We start from the raw sequence: 15,635 nt of genomic DNA, 5'->3' as shown, positions 1-15,635 counted from the left end.
TTTTTGTCCCTTGATATAACATTTCGTTGCCAGACCGGGCCTCAAAACGTTGTATCAAAGAACGGGCCTCAAAACGTTGTATCAAAGAACGGGCCTCAAAACGTTGTATCAAAGAACGGGCCTCAAAACGTTTTATCAAAGAACGGGCCTCAAAACGTTGTATCAAAGAACGGGCCTCAAAACGTTGTATCAAAGAACGGGCCTCAGAATGTTGTATCAAAGAACGGGCCTCAAAACGTTGTATCAAAGAACGGGCCTCAAAACGTTTTATCAAAGAACGGGCCTCAAAACGTTGTATCAAAGGACGGGCATCAAAACTTTGTATCAAAGAACGGGCCTCAAAACTTTGTATCAAAGAACGGGTTTCAAAACGTTGTATCAAAGAACGGGCCTCAAAACGTTGTATCAAAGAACGGGCCTCAAAACTTTGTATCAAAGAACGGGTTTCAAAACGTTGTATCAAAGAACGGGCCTCAAAACGTTGTATCAAAGAACGGGCCTCAAAACGTTTTATCAAAGAACGGGCCTCAAAAAGTTGTATCAAAGAACGGGCCTCAAAACGTTTTATCAAAGAACGGGCCTCAAAACGTTGTATCAAAGAACGGGTTTCAAAACGTTTTATCAAAGAACGGGCCTCAAAACTTTGTATCAAAGAACGGGCCTCAAAACGTTGTATCAAAGAACGGGCCTCAAAACTTTGTATCAAAGAACGGGCCTCAAAACGTTGTATCAAATAACAGGGCCCTGTTCCCCAAAGCGATCGCAGCACTAAGATGATCGTAACTCCCATACTTTAATATAGACTTACGGCTGTCCTAGTTCTACCGAGGTCTTCAGGAAATGCATAGTATATTCATATCATACAAATAAAGCTGCAGTTCCCTGAAGACGCTTTAAGACCATGACACTCTAAGGCATATCTTGGATGGAAGGGTAGGCTTGTATGTTTATTTTGATCTACGTTGTAGGTTAACAACGCCGGCGGCGCTCAATATGGGGATACAATTGACGTTCCCCTTCCGGTGTTTGACGACGTCATGAGCACCAACATCAGAGCCCCGTTCTATCTGTGTCAGCTGGCGGTGCCTCATTTGAAGAAAACTAAAGGTGCGTGGTAAGGTAAAAACACTGATATTGTTTTTGAAGACACTCAAATATGAGTTACCTCCCTTTGGTGTTCCAGGAACCTATGGTGGCAGGTGCGAGTGTGAGACATGCCATTGTTGTTGCATCAAATCCATTATTCGTGGTGACAAGGGCCTAGATTTTCGAATCTCTCTTAGCGTTAAGATAGTCGTAAGTTGATGTTAATGTGTGACACGTACGACTATCATGGCGCTATGAAAGAGAGCTTCGAAAATCAACACAAGGATGCCGTAGCACAAAAAACAACCTTAACGTTAACACTGTCGTAGGTCTGTTTTACGGTATGGAAATTACCGTCATCTTAGCGCTAAGATCGCTACTTACAACGACACCCATGAAACAGTGGCCATCCACCATTTCATGACAACATGGATACCTTTCACTCTTTTTAGAAACTCCACCATTTAGCTGGAATATTGCTGAGAGCTAACTCACTACTCCTCTTAGTGACCCTGTTAGGATTATATGCATACCCCACTGAACCGTTACTGTGTATTTCAGGGTCAATCGTCAACGTGTCTAGCGTCTCCGCACAGATTGCAGTAAGTACTTGCCCACCTACCACAGATATACGCCAGAAATTCACGTTTTAATTTCCATACTATTAGATACAGCGCCAGGTTCTGAGATCGTGTCCAATTGCTATTCTGCGCATAGGGACGTGTCTCGCTCAGAAACAGCATTGAAAACTAAATTCATTCACTCACATTTGGTTCCAAAATCACTTTCCAAATCTGTATCAGTTTCAGGGATCAACGCCATACTGCATTGCCAAGGCAGGTCTAGATCACATGACGAAGATTTTCGCGACAGGTAATAGTGACTGTGTGTCTTATCATGAATGTAGAGTTCCTATTGTGTGGTTAATTGTTTTTGGAGAAGACAGGATTACATGCCCTGATGAATATGGAGAATGTACACACACGCGCGCGCGCGCACACACACACACACGTGATAATAACAAACAGTCACCCAGCTATATGTACTGAGGGATCAGTTGAAAGAACAGGTGTTTTCGAGGTTTCTTCACAAGCCATGCGATACCAAGCTTCTTGGGGAACCTGGAAAAAAACATAAGGGAACACTTGTGCTTTCATGTGAACCCTTATCAATTTCCCTTAGTAGAAATCGAAAAGGCGACACAGTGAGACCAGAGATTCAGAACCGTTCAACCTGAGGAAATCTAGACATACTTCATTTGATGCTTAAGCATTGCAGAGACAGAGAGAGCAGATTAGAGCATCAGTTCCAATAGACAGACCCAGTCAGGGCCGATAAGCCCCGCCCACTTCGTTTTTTTGACGTTTAGGGGGACAACCTCTGACAATGGCGTCACCACTGGCGATACGTATGTACATTGAGAAGGGTGTTGATGAATTCTGCTTGTGGTACTTTGGTATCCGTAATTTATGAATGATATTTAAAGAGGAAAGTGTGAGTGGCATAATTCGAAGCACGTCGCTTCGGAGGCTTCAGGTCTTCGGACTGACGAGCGATAGCTTTAACCTCTTGGCTACCTCACTGCTGTAAATAACATTTAAAAGGTTGAACTAGCAGCGCTCGTAATATCCCCAGCATACCAGTATCTTCGCGTTCACAAGGAGTGTATTGCATGTGATGACGCGATATTTTGTCGCTTTATTAAGGCGATATACTGTTTTATTACAAACATGTATATGTTCACAGGGTATTGCTCCTACCTGTGAGTCAGTATGTACTTATGATTTTTCTCTCAATTTTTATCAAAACCATAACCAAGCAGCAACGATTGATCGCATTTTCAGACCTAGCGCCCTATGGAGTCCGTGTCAATGCAGTCAGGTAGGTAGATGCTATGATTTTAACAATATTCGACTGTCTCGACTTTGGACACCAAAAAATCGGCTAATACGTTGTATCCATGCACAGACCATTTTCACCCGTTTTCACTACAGTTCCAATGGTCATTAAATAAGCTTTCAGGACAAAAGGGGTATGGGGTTCGCACCCCTGCAGATGCCAATGCAGGGGAGGAAACTGACCATGAAAGTAGTTCGAAGATTTGTTCAGTTAGCTCTCTTACTTATGGAATATGTCAGCTGCCTATTTTCGCACCTGGAGGTTACACAACACCAAATGTTTTTCCATAGACTTCGATAGTAACCTTATATTTTTTTTAAAAAAAAATCCAGGCTATCAACAGCCAAGCCATGTACATAGGGTTACAGTCTGACCCTTAAACTACAATAAAACACAAATTCGGTCCAACTTGTCCTGCTGTTTTTCCCAGCACAGGAAGCGGAACACATCAACCCTTCATTCCGCACCAAATGTCACCTACTTGAAAATGTCGGTGCACACATAAGCACAAGTCATGGTGACAAAAAATGACAGCACTGAATACTTAGAATTGTGATCAGTTTTAATTACTGGATGGATGTGCTTTTAAAACACATAAACATCTTACACTATTTCATCCAATCACAGCTGTCACAGGCCTCTGTCCGTTTGAGTTGTTTCCATACAGTCCTCGCCCGGAAAGCATGTGATATTTATATAGTGTAGTGGAACCTAGAATAAATGCAAAACGTATTTGACAAGAATGTTTGTTGACCTATTTTTCAGCCCTGGTGTTATTTTGTCCGAGTTTCAAAGACGTGCTGGCATGACATCCGAGAAGTACAGTCCTGTAAGAAATTCCTAGTGATTCCTACCCCTGTTGAAGTAAACATGTACAGTACTTTGTTAGTTAGTTTGTTTGTTTTTTAACGCCCCACTCGAATATACTCTCACCGATATCCCATCGGCAGTATCCAAATTATTCGAATCTGTACCAGACCATCCACTGATCATTGTGTAACATTTCGTGAAAAATTTCAAAGACGAGAGTTAAAGCATGCCAACAGTTGCTGTGAACTGATTCTAATAACTTCTGCACGTTTTTCAGTACCTGGAAAGACAAGCGACCCTTCAGCCACTAGGGGGCGCAGGGACACCGGAGGATGTGGCCAAGGTTATAAAATTTCTTTTGTCCGATGATGCCAGCTTCGTAACGGGGCAGATAATCGCTGTTGATGGGGGAAGGCTGGTGCAGCCGGCTAAATAAACGACGAGATCACGTCTCTCTTAGCAGTATTTCTCTGGCGAGTAAGTTTGATATTAAAGGAAGTCCTGTTTTGTACGTTTGCAACATTGGCCCAAACTACGAACCATAATGTATAGGGAACTGACTAACCAGGGCCCACAGCAAAAAGTAGATAAGATGTTTCCATATACCTTACGTTCTTGGGTCATTATTGGCAAATAAATTTCTCCCCTGGCTTGACTGTTAAAATCATGTTTCATTGTTTGTTATTTGCATACTCGGTCGATGGTATCTTGGTTTGATTGAATAACGCCACACGCAGCAAATGTCCAGCAATATGATGAGGGTCTGTAAATAATCGAGTCCGGACCACACACACCAATGATCAACATCATGAGCATCAATAGTAGCTTGGAGAAATCACTTTAAAAGAACAGTTTAAAGCTTTCTGTTTATTTAAATCTGTGAACCTGTGTTTGAGAAAACCAGTATTATGTATATAGAGTATTCCTTACAGATTCGAGTTGAACGATACCGAGTTCTGTTGTACATTGTGATCTTAGCGCCAGTGAGAGTAGTCGTATCTCACAAATCTTAACACAAACCAACGTCAGCTGTAGCCCTAAGGTGGTTGTAACTCGCCTGCGTTTACACAGACTAACGTCAGCTGGAGCGCTAAGGTGGCCGTAACTTAGGTGCTTTTATACAGACGTACGTCAGCTGTAGCGCTAAGATCCTCGTAACTCGCCTGCTTTTACACAGACGTACGTCAGCTGTACATAGCGCTAAGATCCTCGTAACTCGCCTGCTTTTACACAGACGTACGTCAGCTGTAGCGCTAAGATCTTCGTAACTCGCCTGCTTTTACACAGACGTACGTCAGCTGTAGCGCTAAGATCCTCGTAACTCGCATGCTTTTACACAGACGTACGTCAGCTGTAGCGCTAAGGCAGTCGTTACTTACTGCCCTCAGCTAATGATTTGTGACCTCCAGGACAGGAAATGACAGTATTTTGATTTCTTTCCTTAATAAGTGCGTTTTGGGGTCACAAATTAACTGGAATTGGAAATACGTATATGCAAACTGGCACATCATGTGCTATATGTTAAACGTTGCTAGTTTTACTAGAATACCATTAGAAGCACTTATATTTTCTCAGAAAATGAATATTTGCTGTGAAGACGTGTTGCTGTCACCGCAACAGATATAAGAGTCAGCCGCCTTACCCGCTCAGCCATCTCTGCGATTAGGTGCCTGACACTGAGGGTGTGGGTTCGAACCCCAAATGGGACTCAACCCAACAAAAGTATACTATTACTATCATTTGTACCATAGTAAGAAAGTGTAATCCCTAATTTTGCATATGTTGTAGGGTCTCAGAACGTAGTATTTGAGGTGTCAGTGAAGGTGTCAATTAGAAGCACTATATTTTCTCAGAAAATTAATATCTGCTGTGAAGACGTGTTGCTGTCACCGCAACAGATATAAGAGTCAGCCGCCTCACCCGCTCAGCCTTCGCTGCGATTAGGTGCCTGACACTGAGGGTGTGGGTTCGAACCCCAAATGGGACTCAACCCAACAAAAGTATACTATTACTATCATTTGTACCATAGTAAGAAAGTGTAATCCCTAATATTGCATATGTTGTAGGGTCTCAGAACGTAGTATTTGAGGTGTCAGTGAAGTTTTATGGTGGACATATGGAGGAAATATCCAAATTTGAATCATCAGTGACAGAAATGATCCCATGCAATTTTCCGTTTTGAAATTCCCTAATTGTTTTCCCCAAATTAAATACACGTCCGCGTTCTATATACACATGTATACATGCGCGCTTGTATAAGTTAACACAATCAAATATTCCAAACATACGCACTTACAGAGCGTCCAGTGCATAGCCTCTGTTCATGAATGTCTACGTTCAGGGCTAAATAGCTCCACAAGTTGGCCCGGCGCAGGTTTGTTTATCAAAGCCGGCGCTTTGTTTGAGATAGCGGGTGAATTCCTCGGGCAGTGTCCATACATACGGGTGAGTTGGACAGTCAGGCATCTGGTCAGCTTCACACTTCAGGTCAGGTAGGTCAGTCATCCCTAGAAGGGCGTATAAACTGTCTTATTGTGTTTGTAATATGAACAATCGTTTGATTCACATTCCAAAGCCGAAATTAGTCTGTGTTTTAATTGTGTTTTTATTCAACAGGACTAAGACATGACATCCCTAGAGAATAAAGTTATTATAGTCACAGGTAAGATATGTTCAATAATGTGTCGAGCTCACTAAGACGTAATGTACTTATGTAACGCTGTCCTCTGCGTCAGGATTCGTCAGTGGTACTGGCATCGTTCTTTTTTCTTTCTTTTTTTTATAATACATCGATTACTTTATGCATGATATTGGTGTTTTCTTTGTATTGTACATTCTGATAATACTCTCGGACTGCGTTATTATGAAAGTAGGCCAACAGCACCCATATATAAGACACAGACCTATTTTGAACGTGTACATTAGAGTTGCCTCCCCTTGTTAAAGACACCGCCATGCAGTTCAGTAATTGCCAGTCTGGTTGCCTGTGTTTGTAGTTCTGGCGCAACAGACTCAGAGAACCAGGCTGAATAATAGTTCTGCACGAAGGTTGACACAGCCACGTGGTCCTAATTTATACTTAGTTTATAGGAGAAAAGGCGGCGGTGATTTCCTCCCAAACTATTTGCCGTGATTTAACTCAACTGGAATGTTGTTCAAAGCAGAGTTCAACGCTTCAAGTTCAACGGAGTGAAGGAACAGGAGGGTATTATTCTATATGGAATACTTATAGTTACCTCCCTTGCTTCATTCGCCCATTGCGCCAGAAGTGTTTTTATGTAGAATAACGTTACGAAAATTCTAACATTAACGACGACAGATATGACACATAAACTCCAACAGGTTCCTGATAAAACTAGGCAATGTTGTATTTCTTTTTAATTGCTGCTTTTTTAATTCTTGTTCCGTCACTCCGTTCAACCGGAAGTAGGCAGGGGAAATAGAGGCGAAGAACGATCTGAATACCACGAGTGGTCCTTAAAATGTTGAATAAAACATATTTCACGTGAGTGATTATGGGGTACTTTTGATGGTGGCGATATTTTATTTTGACATGAAAAATATTATTCGATTCGAAGCGAGGAAAATACGAAGCGATGTTGCCAACCTTTGCTCGCTTTGCTCACCTTTAATCAGACTTGTCATATTCTCTATGCTGCGTAACCCCATTTGCGTTACAGTGTAGTGCTTAGAGCGCCCGCCCCGAGAGCAGAAGGTCGCGGGTTCGCACCCCGGCCGCGTCATACCAAAAGAAGTTTAGATTTGATATTTGTAAGTCCCTGCCTGCCTTAACCCCCTGGGTGCCATACGGACTTCATAGATACAAGCACTGGTACGCTCGGAGTCTGTATAGGTGCCTGATGTGGGGTACTCATGCTAACTGCGGCATGTTATCTCGGGGGCAAACACTATAAAACCAGCTTAAATCTGCGCTTGTAGAAGCAGCCAAATATACAGACGCATGCACGAGTTGAATAATGGTACTAACTAGAGTGTGAGCGTGAATGATTTTTCTTCACTTATTTATATTCTGTAATATTCGTGTTCCGTTTTTCTTGCATAATGCTGCTAAATCTGCTATGTTAATGCATGTTGGATGCAGGAACCAGCTCTGGTATCGGTGCCAAGACCGCCATCTATCTCTCCCAGTACAAGCCAAGACTGGTTCTTGTGGCTCGCCGCCAAGAGCTTCTGGACAAGGTGGCTGCACAATGCATGGAGAAGGGGCTTCCCAAAGACAAGGTGTTCCTTTCATTGCCCGCTTATGACTATAATGAACTCGTTGACCCTTTTGCTTGTAAACGCTAACGCGTCCGGCACATTACATTTAGAGGTCTGTGTGAGTGAGTGAGTTGAATTTTACGCCGATTTCAACAATATTCCAGCAATATCACGGCGCCAGAAATGGGCATCACACCTTGTACCCACTTAGCGGTCTTGAATGAACATTAGAGAACTGCAAAATTTAAAGCAGAGTAGCTTTTAAGTCTAATTTTATGTGTTTTTTAATGAAAAGTAACATTCTGTGATATGTTTTCCTTGTACCGGTGACCCATCCAGGTTAGAAGTGATATTCAGTATCCCATGCTTGCCTTAAGAAGGTACGAACGGGATCGAGTGGTCAGGCTCGCTTTCGTGGTTGACGCACGAAAACCAGTTGCCCAGTTGCGTAATTCGCTGTTCATGGTTTGATCACTGGATAGTCTTTCCAGACTCGATTATTGGTAGATCGCCGCCATATAGCTGGAATATTGCTGAGTACGGAATAAAACTAAACTCATTCATTCACCCACTCGTCACCCCGAAGAACCGGGTTCGTTTCAATACATGGGTAGGCACTATGTGAACCCCTTTTTCTGGTGGTTCCTGCCTTGATATTGTTGGAATATTGCCAAGTCTGCCAATAGCAATACGCCCGAACGCACACACGCATACACGCATTCTCTGCGTATCTCACATAATAACCTACTTCGATCTCTCGGATTTGGATTGAGAGAAATCGACACTTGTCAGAAATATTTCTCCGAACAGAAGACGTCATACTGGTGTTTGTGGTGTTGTAGATTCTGGTCCTGCCTGCTGATCTGTCCGAGATGGAGGATTTAGAAAGGATTGTTTCTGAGACAATTAAAACGTTTGGCCAAATCGATGTTCTGGTAAGCGGAATTTTCCACCCTAGGACCTTCACACTGAGGATGATAGAATGGGGTTGAATTTGGTCCAGTTAACATCCTACATCTGAGTTTATGTAAATTAGAAGCCAGGCTATCTGGAGCATCTGAACATATGTAATCGATCACACTAAATTGCGCAAATCAGTCCAACCTGCAATAAGCGATGGTGTTCTGATATTTGTTAGAAACGTAAAAAGTTGCCATAATATGACAACATCTCAAAGTCGAATAAAATGTATGATGTTTCTTATTATATACACATTGTTTTCAAATTAAACAAAACATTATCGTATGTTGGTTTTCTGGAAATCATGCTTGTCGTAAGAGGCGAATAACGGACACGGGTGGTCAGAGTCGATGACTTGGTACCCACGTGTGATCGTATTCCATTTGCGTGGATCTATGCTCATGCCGTTGACCACTGTTTTGTCTGGTTAAGACGCAGTTATTTACAGACCGCCTCCATATAGCACTCCGCAAGATTCCAGATATATGGCGGCGGTCTGTAAATAATCGAGTCTGGACCACACAATTCGGTGATCAACAACATGAGCATAGATCTGCGCAATTGGGAACCGATGACACCCGAACCACCCGATCCCGTTAGTCGCCTCTTACGACAAGCATGGTTACCTTTTATGGCAAGCATGGGTTTCTGAATGCCTATTCTACCCCGGGACCTTCACGGGTACTTCATATCATGATATTTGACACGAAGCATATCAGTAGTGAATGTATTCTCTATCAAATGCGACATGCCTGACCAAATGCGACATGCCTGAATCCACCTTAAGCAATTACTGGATACGAGCGTACATATTAACTGTTCAGCCCAGGTGCTCTTTCCAGTCCTAAGTCTTGTAAATATTTAGCATGACCATCCACTGTTGTACAGGTCAACAACGCAGCTGCAATGGCCGGTATGACTGGAGTGGGCAAGTACACACCCGAGGCGTACCAGAAGATAATGGACGTCAACCTGAAGGCTCCCATGTTCCTCTCACAGGCAGCAGTGCCGCATCTGAAAAAGACTAAAGGTAGGGGTGTAATGGATCTTAAATGAGGGACGGTGCCTAGTGGCGTTTGCTCGTTACGCCAAATACCCGTGTACGATTCCCTACTGGGGTACAATATGTGGCGCCTATTTCTGGGGTGTCCTCCTCCATAATATTGCTGGAACAATGCACAGCGCTATTTTCGGTATTAAGCTGGTTCCCGGCTGCCTTAGCGTACGCCAACTTCCAGTACTAGATTTCCGGTGATAACCTTATAGTCAAGACCGCCAAATATGACTACTAGACTGGACCAAGTGTCCAACCACGCTAGGATGTCACATCTGTTGACAGTCGTAATAGCTGGTTAATTTGGGGGATGGTTAGAGTGTAAATTTGTTATTCCTGCAAGTATTATCGGTTCTTTACTGTCAACTGACAGCCATGAGGCCATTCGAAAAAGTATCAATGAAACATTGTTTGTCACCGGAAGTACGAAGGTCTCGCGAAAAGCGACGTAGACCTAAACTGAATCACTTATTGATCCGAAGAACGGCTCTTTCATATCTGTCCTGCGGCGGGTGGGCCATTTTACGTTTAGAGACCGGCACCTACCAGAGATCATAACGCACATTTTCAAACTCCAGGACTCACTCCTGAAATGAAGATTAACGTTTTAAGAAGGAATTATATGACTATAAAGCTATTTCAAATGATTGAAGAATAGTTCTTTAGTGACTGCTTTTTGGGACTACTTGAAGGTCCGGGGTAGAACGTGCCTTATGCAAACTATGCTTGCCATAAAAGGCGACTATGCTTGTCGTAAGAGGCGTCTAACGGGATCGGGTAGTCACAACTAGTGAGGTCATCTGTTCCCAGGTGTGCAGATCGATGCTCATGCTATTCATCAATTGATTGTCTCGTCCTCGATTATTTACAGGCCGCATATAGCTCGAATATTGCTGAGTGTGGCGTAAAACTAAACTCACTTCTTTTTGGACCTCATTGTCTCAACAAGAACACATTTAAAAGAAACGTCTTATTCTAAACGCGATGCAACGATTCTGCATTTGGTGCTAAATGAGTGTGACTATCCCTATATAGCTGTTTATGAATGGCATGAAAACTTAGGTAAAATAAGCTTCAGGAACAAACAGTCCCTTGCCGGTCCTGAATATCAAAGGGTTATCCCTAAGATCACCTTATATCGTTGCGGATGTCGGTTATCCTATAGGTTGCAAATATTATAATGTATTCTTCGTATCCTGTCCAAGCGAGTCAAAGTCGTTCGTATTAAGCCTGTGTGTTCATGTTTTATGCCGCTCTCAGCAAAGTTCACCATTATGGAATCACACTGCATATATTCAATCATACAATCCAATGGCTGAGATCATGCATTTTGGATCCGATCACATGAATCAACAAACTGTTCCTTTGACGCGAGTGATGACTTGTATTTGAAAAACAAGATTTAAAGTGAAAAGTCTTGCTTTTTATGGTATTCCATATGGAAAATATGTAAATTTATTTATAATTCCAGGGGTAAGTTTGAAACTGTCTGTATTGTCTATTTCAGGGTCTATCATCAACATTTCCAGCACTGCGGCAACTGAAGCTGTAAGTCTATAGCCTACGTTAGCTTGGTGCATTTTAATGAACTCTTATGACAACTGATATATTAGCGAACTGACGGATATAACGACCTGACGGACATAACGAACTGTTTATTTCTAGTCTCGACCACGTAATAAAATACTACAAACACATAGTATGGGAACACCTTAAAATTTGATAGTTATGTACGAGCTTAAACCTGATGAGTTCAATTAGTCTAAGGAAACACGCCAGCACCATGCTTGATTCAAACGCCCTGACACAACAGGAAAGGTTTGAATCAATAATAGTGCTTCTTCGCAGTTTTTCAATTTTTCATTTCAATGAAACTCAACGAATATTGATTCAGTTGCTTCACTGCATGTTCCAACATGTCGTTTAAAGTGCCTATGAAGCCCACAAACAGTTGCATTTACCCTAGAGTAGTAATGACCTCACCACATTAATATTTATGTATGACTCTCAGATTTTAGGGTGTTCCCATACATTTTGTTAGTAGTATATATTATGGAACGCGGATTACAAACTACGGTTATGATGAACTAAAATTAGTGATTCCTTTGAGTTTCTTATAACCGGAGTTTATTGTTCATAAATCTGATATGGACTGACGAAAACAACATACGGGTACGCATGAAAGGGATAAAAATCAGCAATGGATATATGGGATGCATGTTGTTAAGATCTTAGGCCTTGAAGAATAACTTGCTTGACTCACCACTTATGTGCGATCTCCGTACAGCGACAGTAAAATCGTCGCACGGTTCGACGAGCGCCGCGAAGTTAAACAAATTTGAAGAACACGTAAGTCCATAGCCCGTAGATGGCATCGCACGGCCACCGCACGCGGCGGCTTCCGTGCGGTGTCCGTAAAATCGCGCAGATCTTGCACGGTATTGCACCCCACAGCTGTCGCATATGGCCGTGCGGTAGTCATGCGATGGACCAATCATTCTTACCATCGGTATATGCATTAACGATCCCTACCGGTTCTATCATTTGTCTTTGTTTGTGAAAGAGGTCCAAGACAACAAGATGTATATGGTAAACCGATCTCCGCTCAGCCTCAGATCGCACGATGTGAACACAAATGTCTTAGCCCGCATAATCCACGGTGCCACGGAAAATCGTAGACTACTTTATCAGTCGGCACCAGTCGCCTAGGTAATTCAGGTCACATGCAACGTAAAACACAACTTTGCAGATTCTGGTACCTTTCGGTATCCACTTACCGAAACAAATCATAAAAAAATGCCAATTCAACCTATAAAGTTGAAAAAACGCGATGAAAAAAAGCCCCCGAAATCGGAGTTCAAACGTTTCACTAAATTTTCCCCAGCGCTGGGGGGAAAACTGATTTCAGCAGCTGTGCTGCGCTGCGTCTGTATGCGCAGTGAATAGGTTCGCGGAGCTTGAAACAGTATGCATACCCAGAGTCTGAGGTCGTGAGCAGTAGTCTTATCTTGGTTGTGTACACAAGTAAATAATCTACGCGTTACGTAAAAAAACTTGTTGATTGTGGTAAGCAGTCTCTGTCTCAGAGAAAGCTCAGTGTCACACCTATGTGTCTGCCTGCCTGTCTGCTAAAGACAACATGCAGTACACAGCTTCAATCATTGACCACGTTGACCACAATTTGAACTGAACACCTATCAGACTATACGACATAAAGAAAATAAATTGATTTATGACTCGTGCACCCGAGTCCCGTCTCTGCCACATTATGTAATTAGGTAGGTGTGATACACATGGCATGATTTTATGTCTGTGGGTTGCAAACAAAGTACATTCATTTTTTTCGGATGAGTGGATCTGAAGGAAACTGGTGCAGACTCTTGTCAGTCTCAAGTCCTGCTTTGTACTTGGACGAATGACAGATTCCAGCCACGCAGTAGTTTACCATCTCTACTGAGATGATTTTTGATTGGATCGAACGCAGATTCAGAGAACATGTATTTTCAAAACCTAACATCTCTATATACATTCTTCATGGATAACAACTTCTTTTTGTGTATATAATTTTTTGTTTGACAACAGTATATGAATCCATACCGAAACGACGCATCAAGTATCCATAAAGAATCTTACTTTCTTGTGACTCGCCATACTTCTAAAATGCCCATCAAACAGATCATCTTTCTGTACACACAATGAACCCTCAGCTTATCAGCAAATGAAACAGCCAATCGGAAGCCGTCGTTACACTTGAGTGCAGATCCACCCGCTATAACTGAGTTCGGTCTCCCGAGGGCTTCGTTTCGGGGGAAGTAAGCCCAAGTACAAAATATTGCACTTTTGAATCGCGATTGTACGCTTATGATTTTGTTTATTTGTTTTTTTTTAAAGCAGCAAGGTATATTATACATCATGAATAAATGTGTTTTAATTATGTTTGATTTTTTGGTTGCATGTGACCTTTAAGGGTGTTGTCTAAAGCGCATGTGTTTTCCTCCAGATGCCAATCTTCACGATATATTGCGCCAGCAAGGCGGGACTTGACCAGTATACCAAGTGCCTAGCTCTGGGTGAGTAACCCCTCCCTCCCAATTCACTGAACCTAAAACATGGCCGGTAAAAGCCCTTCTGTATTCGACCTATACAATGAGCAATGTCGCTTTCCTGTGACCCCTCCTCCGCATTTTTAGCCGGCACACAAGCACAAGCACACGCAAATTGGCATTATTATCATATGCTCAACTGCAAAAGAAACGCTATTAAGCAGAAAAGAGCTGCCTTTCTTTTACTGTTCAGTATATTTCGTTTAATGTGTTTCAGAACTGGCTCCATTTGACGTCAGAGTGAACTCAATCAGGTGAGTACTTTTATTCCCCTCGTGTTGGAAGCATGCTCGTAGTGTTCATAGTGGGAGTAATGTGGAAAATATTTACTTTCCAGGCCCGGGCTGATCTTGACAGACACCATGACCAGCATCCCGAACATGGCCGACAAAGTAAGAGTTGTTTGTTTTTTAATTCAAGTAATCGAACAAAACGCCTTACTCAGCAATTTTCGGTTTGTATGACGGCTGTAAATAAACTTGTCTCGACCAGACAAATCAAGGACTGACATCATCATCAATCTGGACTACTGGGATGCATCATCAAGTTAGTGCTCCTGACCACCCGATCCCGTTTGTGGCCTTTAGTATGGTTTGGTAAAGACAATTTGTAACCCAGATCTTCACCGATTCGTATCTTTAAATGACTTCCACATTTGCCAATATGATATGATAAAGGTGTTTTGGGGAGATGCTCTGAAAAATCCCGCACTACGTATTGGTGATATATCTCGTTCAGTTCCGGGTCATTTTAGGTAAGGTTTCATAAAGAACTGCATTTGAGAGTTTAATTTTTATAGTTCTTAAAACGACTTCTGTAAATTAGAAAATTAAGGGAACGTTCTTACTACAAACATGCTGACAGATACTTATATAAGCTACACGCGTCCCCACAATACATGCGTTCCCACTGGGTGGGGAATATTGATGAACTCACTCACTCACTCACTCACTCACTCACTCACTCACTTTCATGAATTAGTGATTCTATTTTACACGTCTTTCAGATGAAGGAAATGGGAAAGTCCAGTCAGCCACTCCGAGGTGCTGGGGAGGGTGTGGATGTTGCCAAAATTGTCAAGTTCCTAGCCAGCGATGACGCTGGCTTCATGACTGGAGAAAGCATGTACGTCGACGGCGGGCGCCATCTTGTTGGCGCGTCGGCATCCGTGCAGATGGATTAGCACCATCACGACTATCCATGACGTGACACTGTTTAACTCAAGGTGATCACGTGCACGTTTTCACTCATTACTTGATCTCTAGCTATCCAGCATCTTAGGCCTTGGTCCGTCCATGCAATGGTTCAAGAATATTGTAGTTCAATAGCAGCAGAAGCAATAGCAACAGCAGCAACACAATATAATGTTAATAGAAGTAGTAGCAATAATAAGATTAGGAAAGAAAGAAAAAGAAAATTGAACTCATTGGATACAGTTAAATATCTGTTCCAGATAGCGCGAAAGCAAATGTGACTTCACTAGACTGGATCAAGTGTACAGC

At 42.4% G+C, this 15,635-nt stretch overlaps 1 protein-coding gene across 1 annotated transcript in view; it reads left to right on the top strand.

Annotated features, from left to right (window-relative positions):
- LOC137271749 (uncharacterized short-chain type dehydrogenase/reductase y4vI-like) overlaps window positions 1-15,635 on the top strand; it is a 32,576-nt gene that overhangs the window by 6,871 nt on the left and 10,070 nt on the right. Inside the window, exons 4-19 of the mRNA XM_067804155.1 lie at window positions 969-1,107; window positions 1,648-1,688; window positions 1,890-1,959; window positions 2,931-2,967; window positions 3,751-3,814; window positions 4,073-4,213; window positions 6,094-6,169; window positions 6,419-6,457; window positions 7,898-8,037; window positions 8,859-8,951; window positions 9,865-10,006; window positions 11,538-11,578; window positions 14,031-14,100; window positions 14,351-14,387; window positions 14,471-14,525; window positions 15,140-15,315. Of these exons, the coding sequence (XP_067660256.1) occupies window positions 969-1,107; window positions 1,648-1,688; window positions 1,890-1,959; window positions 2,931-2,967; window positions 3,751-3,814; window positions 4,073-4,213; window positions 6,094-6,169; window positions 6,419-6,457; window positions 7,898-8,037; window positions 8,859-8,951; window positions 9,865-10,006; window positions 11,538-11,578; window positions 14,031-14,100; window positions 14,351-14,387; window positions 14,471-14,525; window positions 15,140-15,315 (1,361 nt within the window). The remainder of the gene's footprint in view (window positions 1-968; window positions 1,108-1,647; window positions 1,689-1,889; window positions 1,960-2,930; window positions 2,968-3,750; window positions 3,815-4,072; window positions 4,214-6,093; window positions 6,170-6,418; window positions 6,458-7,897; window positions 8,038-8,858; window positions 8,952-9,864; window positions 10,007-11,537; window positions 11,579-14,030; window positions 14,101-14,350; window positions 14,388-14,470; window positions 14,526-15,139; window positions 15,316-15,635) is intronic.

This window comes from Haliotis asinina, chromosome 2 (assembly GCF_037392515.1).
Source record: "Haliotis asinina isolate JCU_RB_2024 chromosome 2, JCU_Hal_asi_v2, whole genome shotgun sequence".
Taxonomy (NCBI): domain Eukaryota; kingdom Metazoa; phylum Mollusca; class Gastropoda; order Lepetellida; family Haliotidae; genus Haliotis; species Haliotis asinina.
The sequence above is the reverse complement of the archived record's forward strand: the minus strand, read 5'-3'. Positions and strand labels throughout refer to the sequence as shown.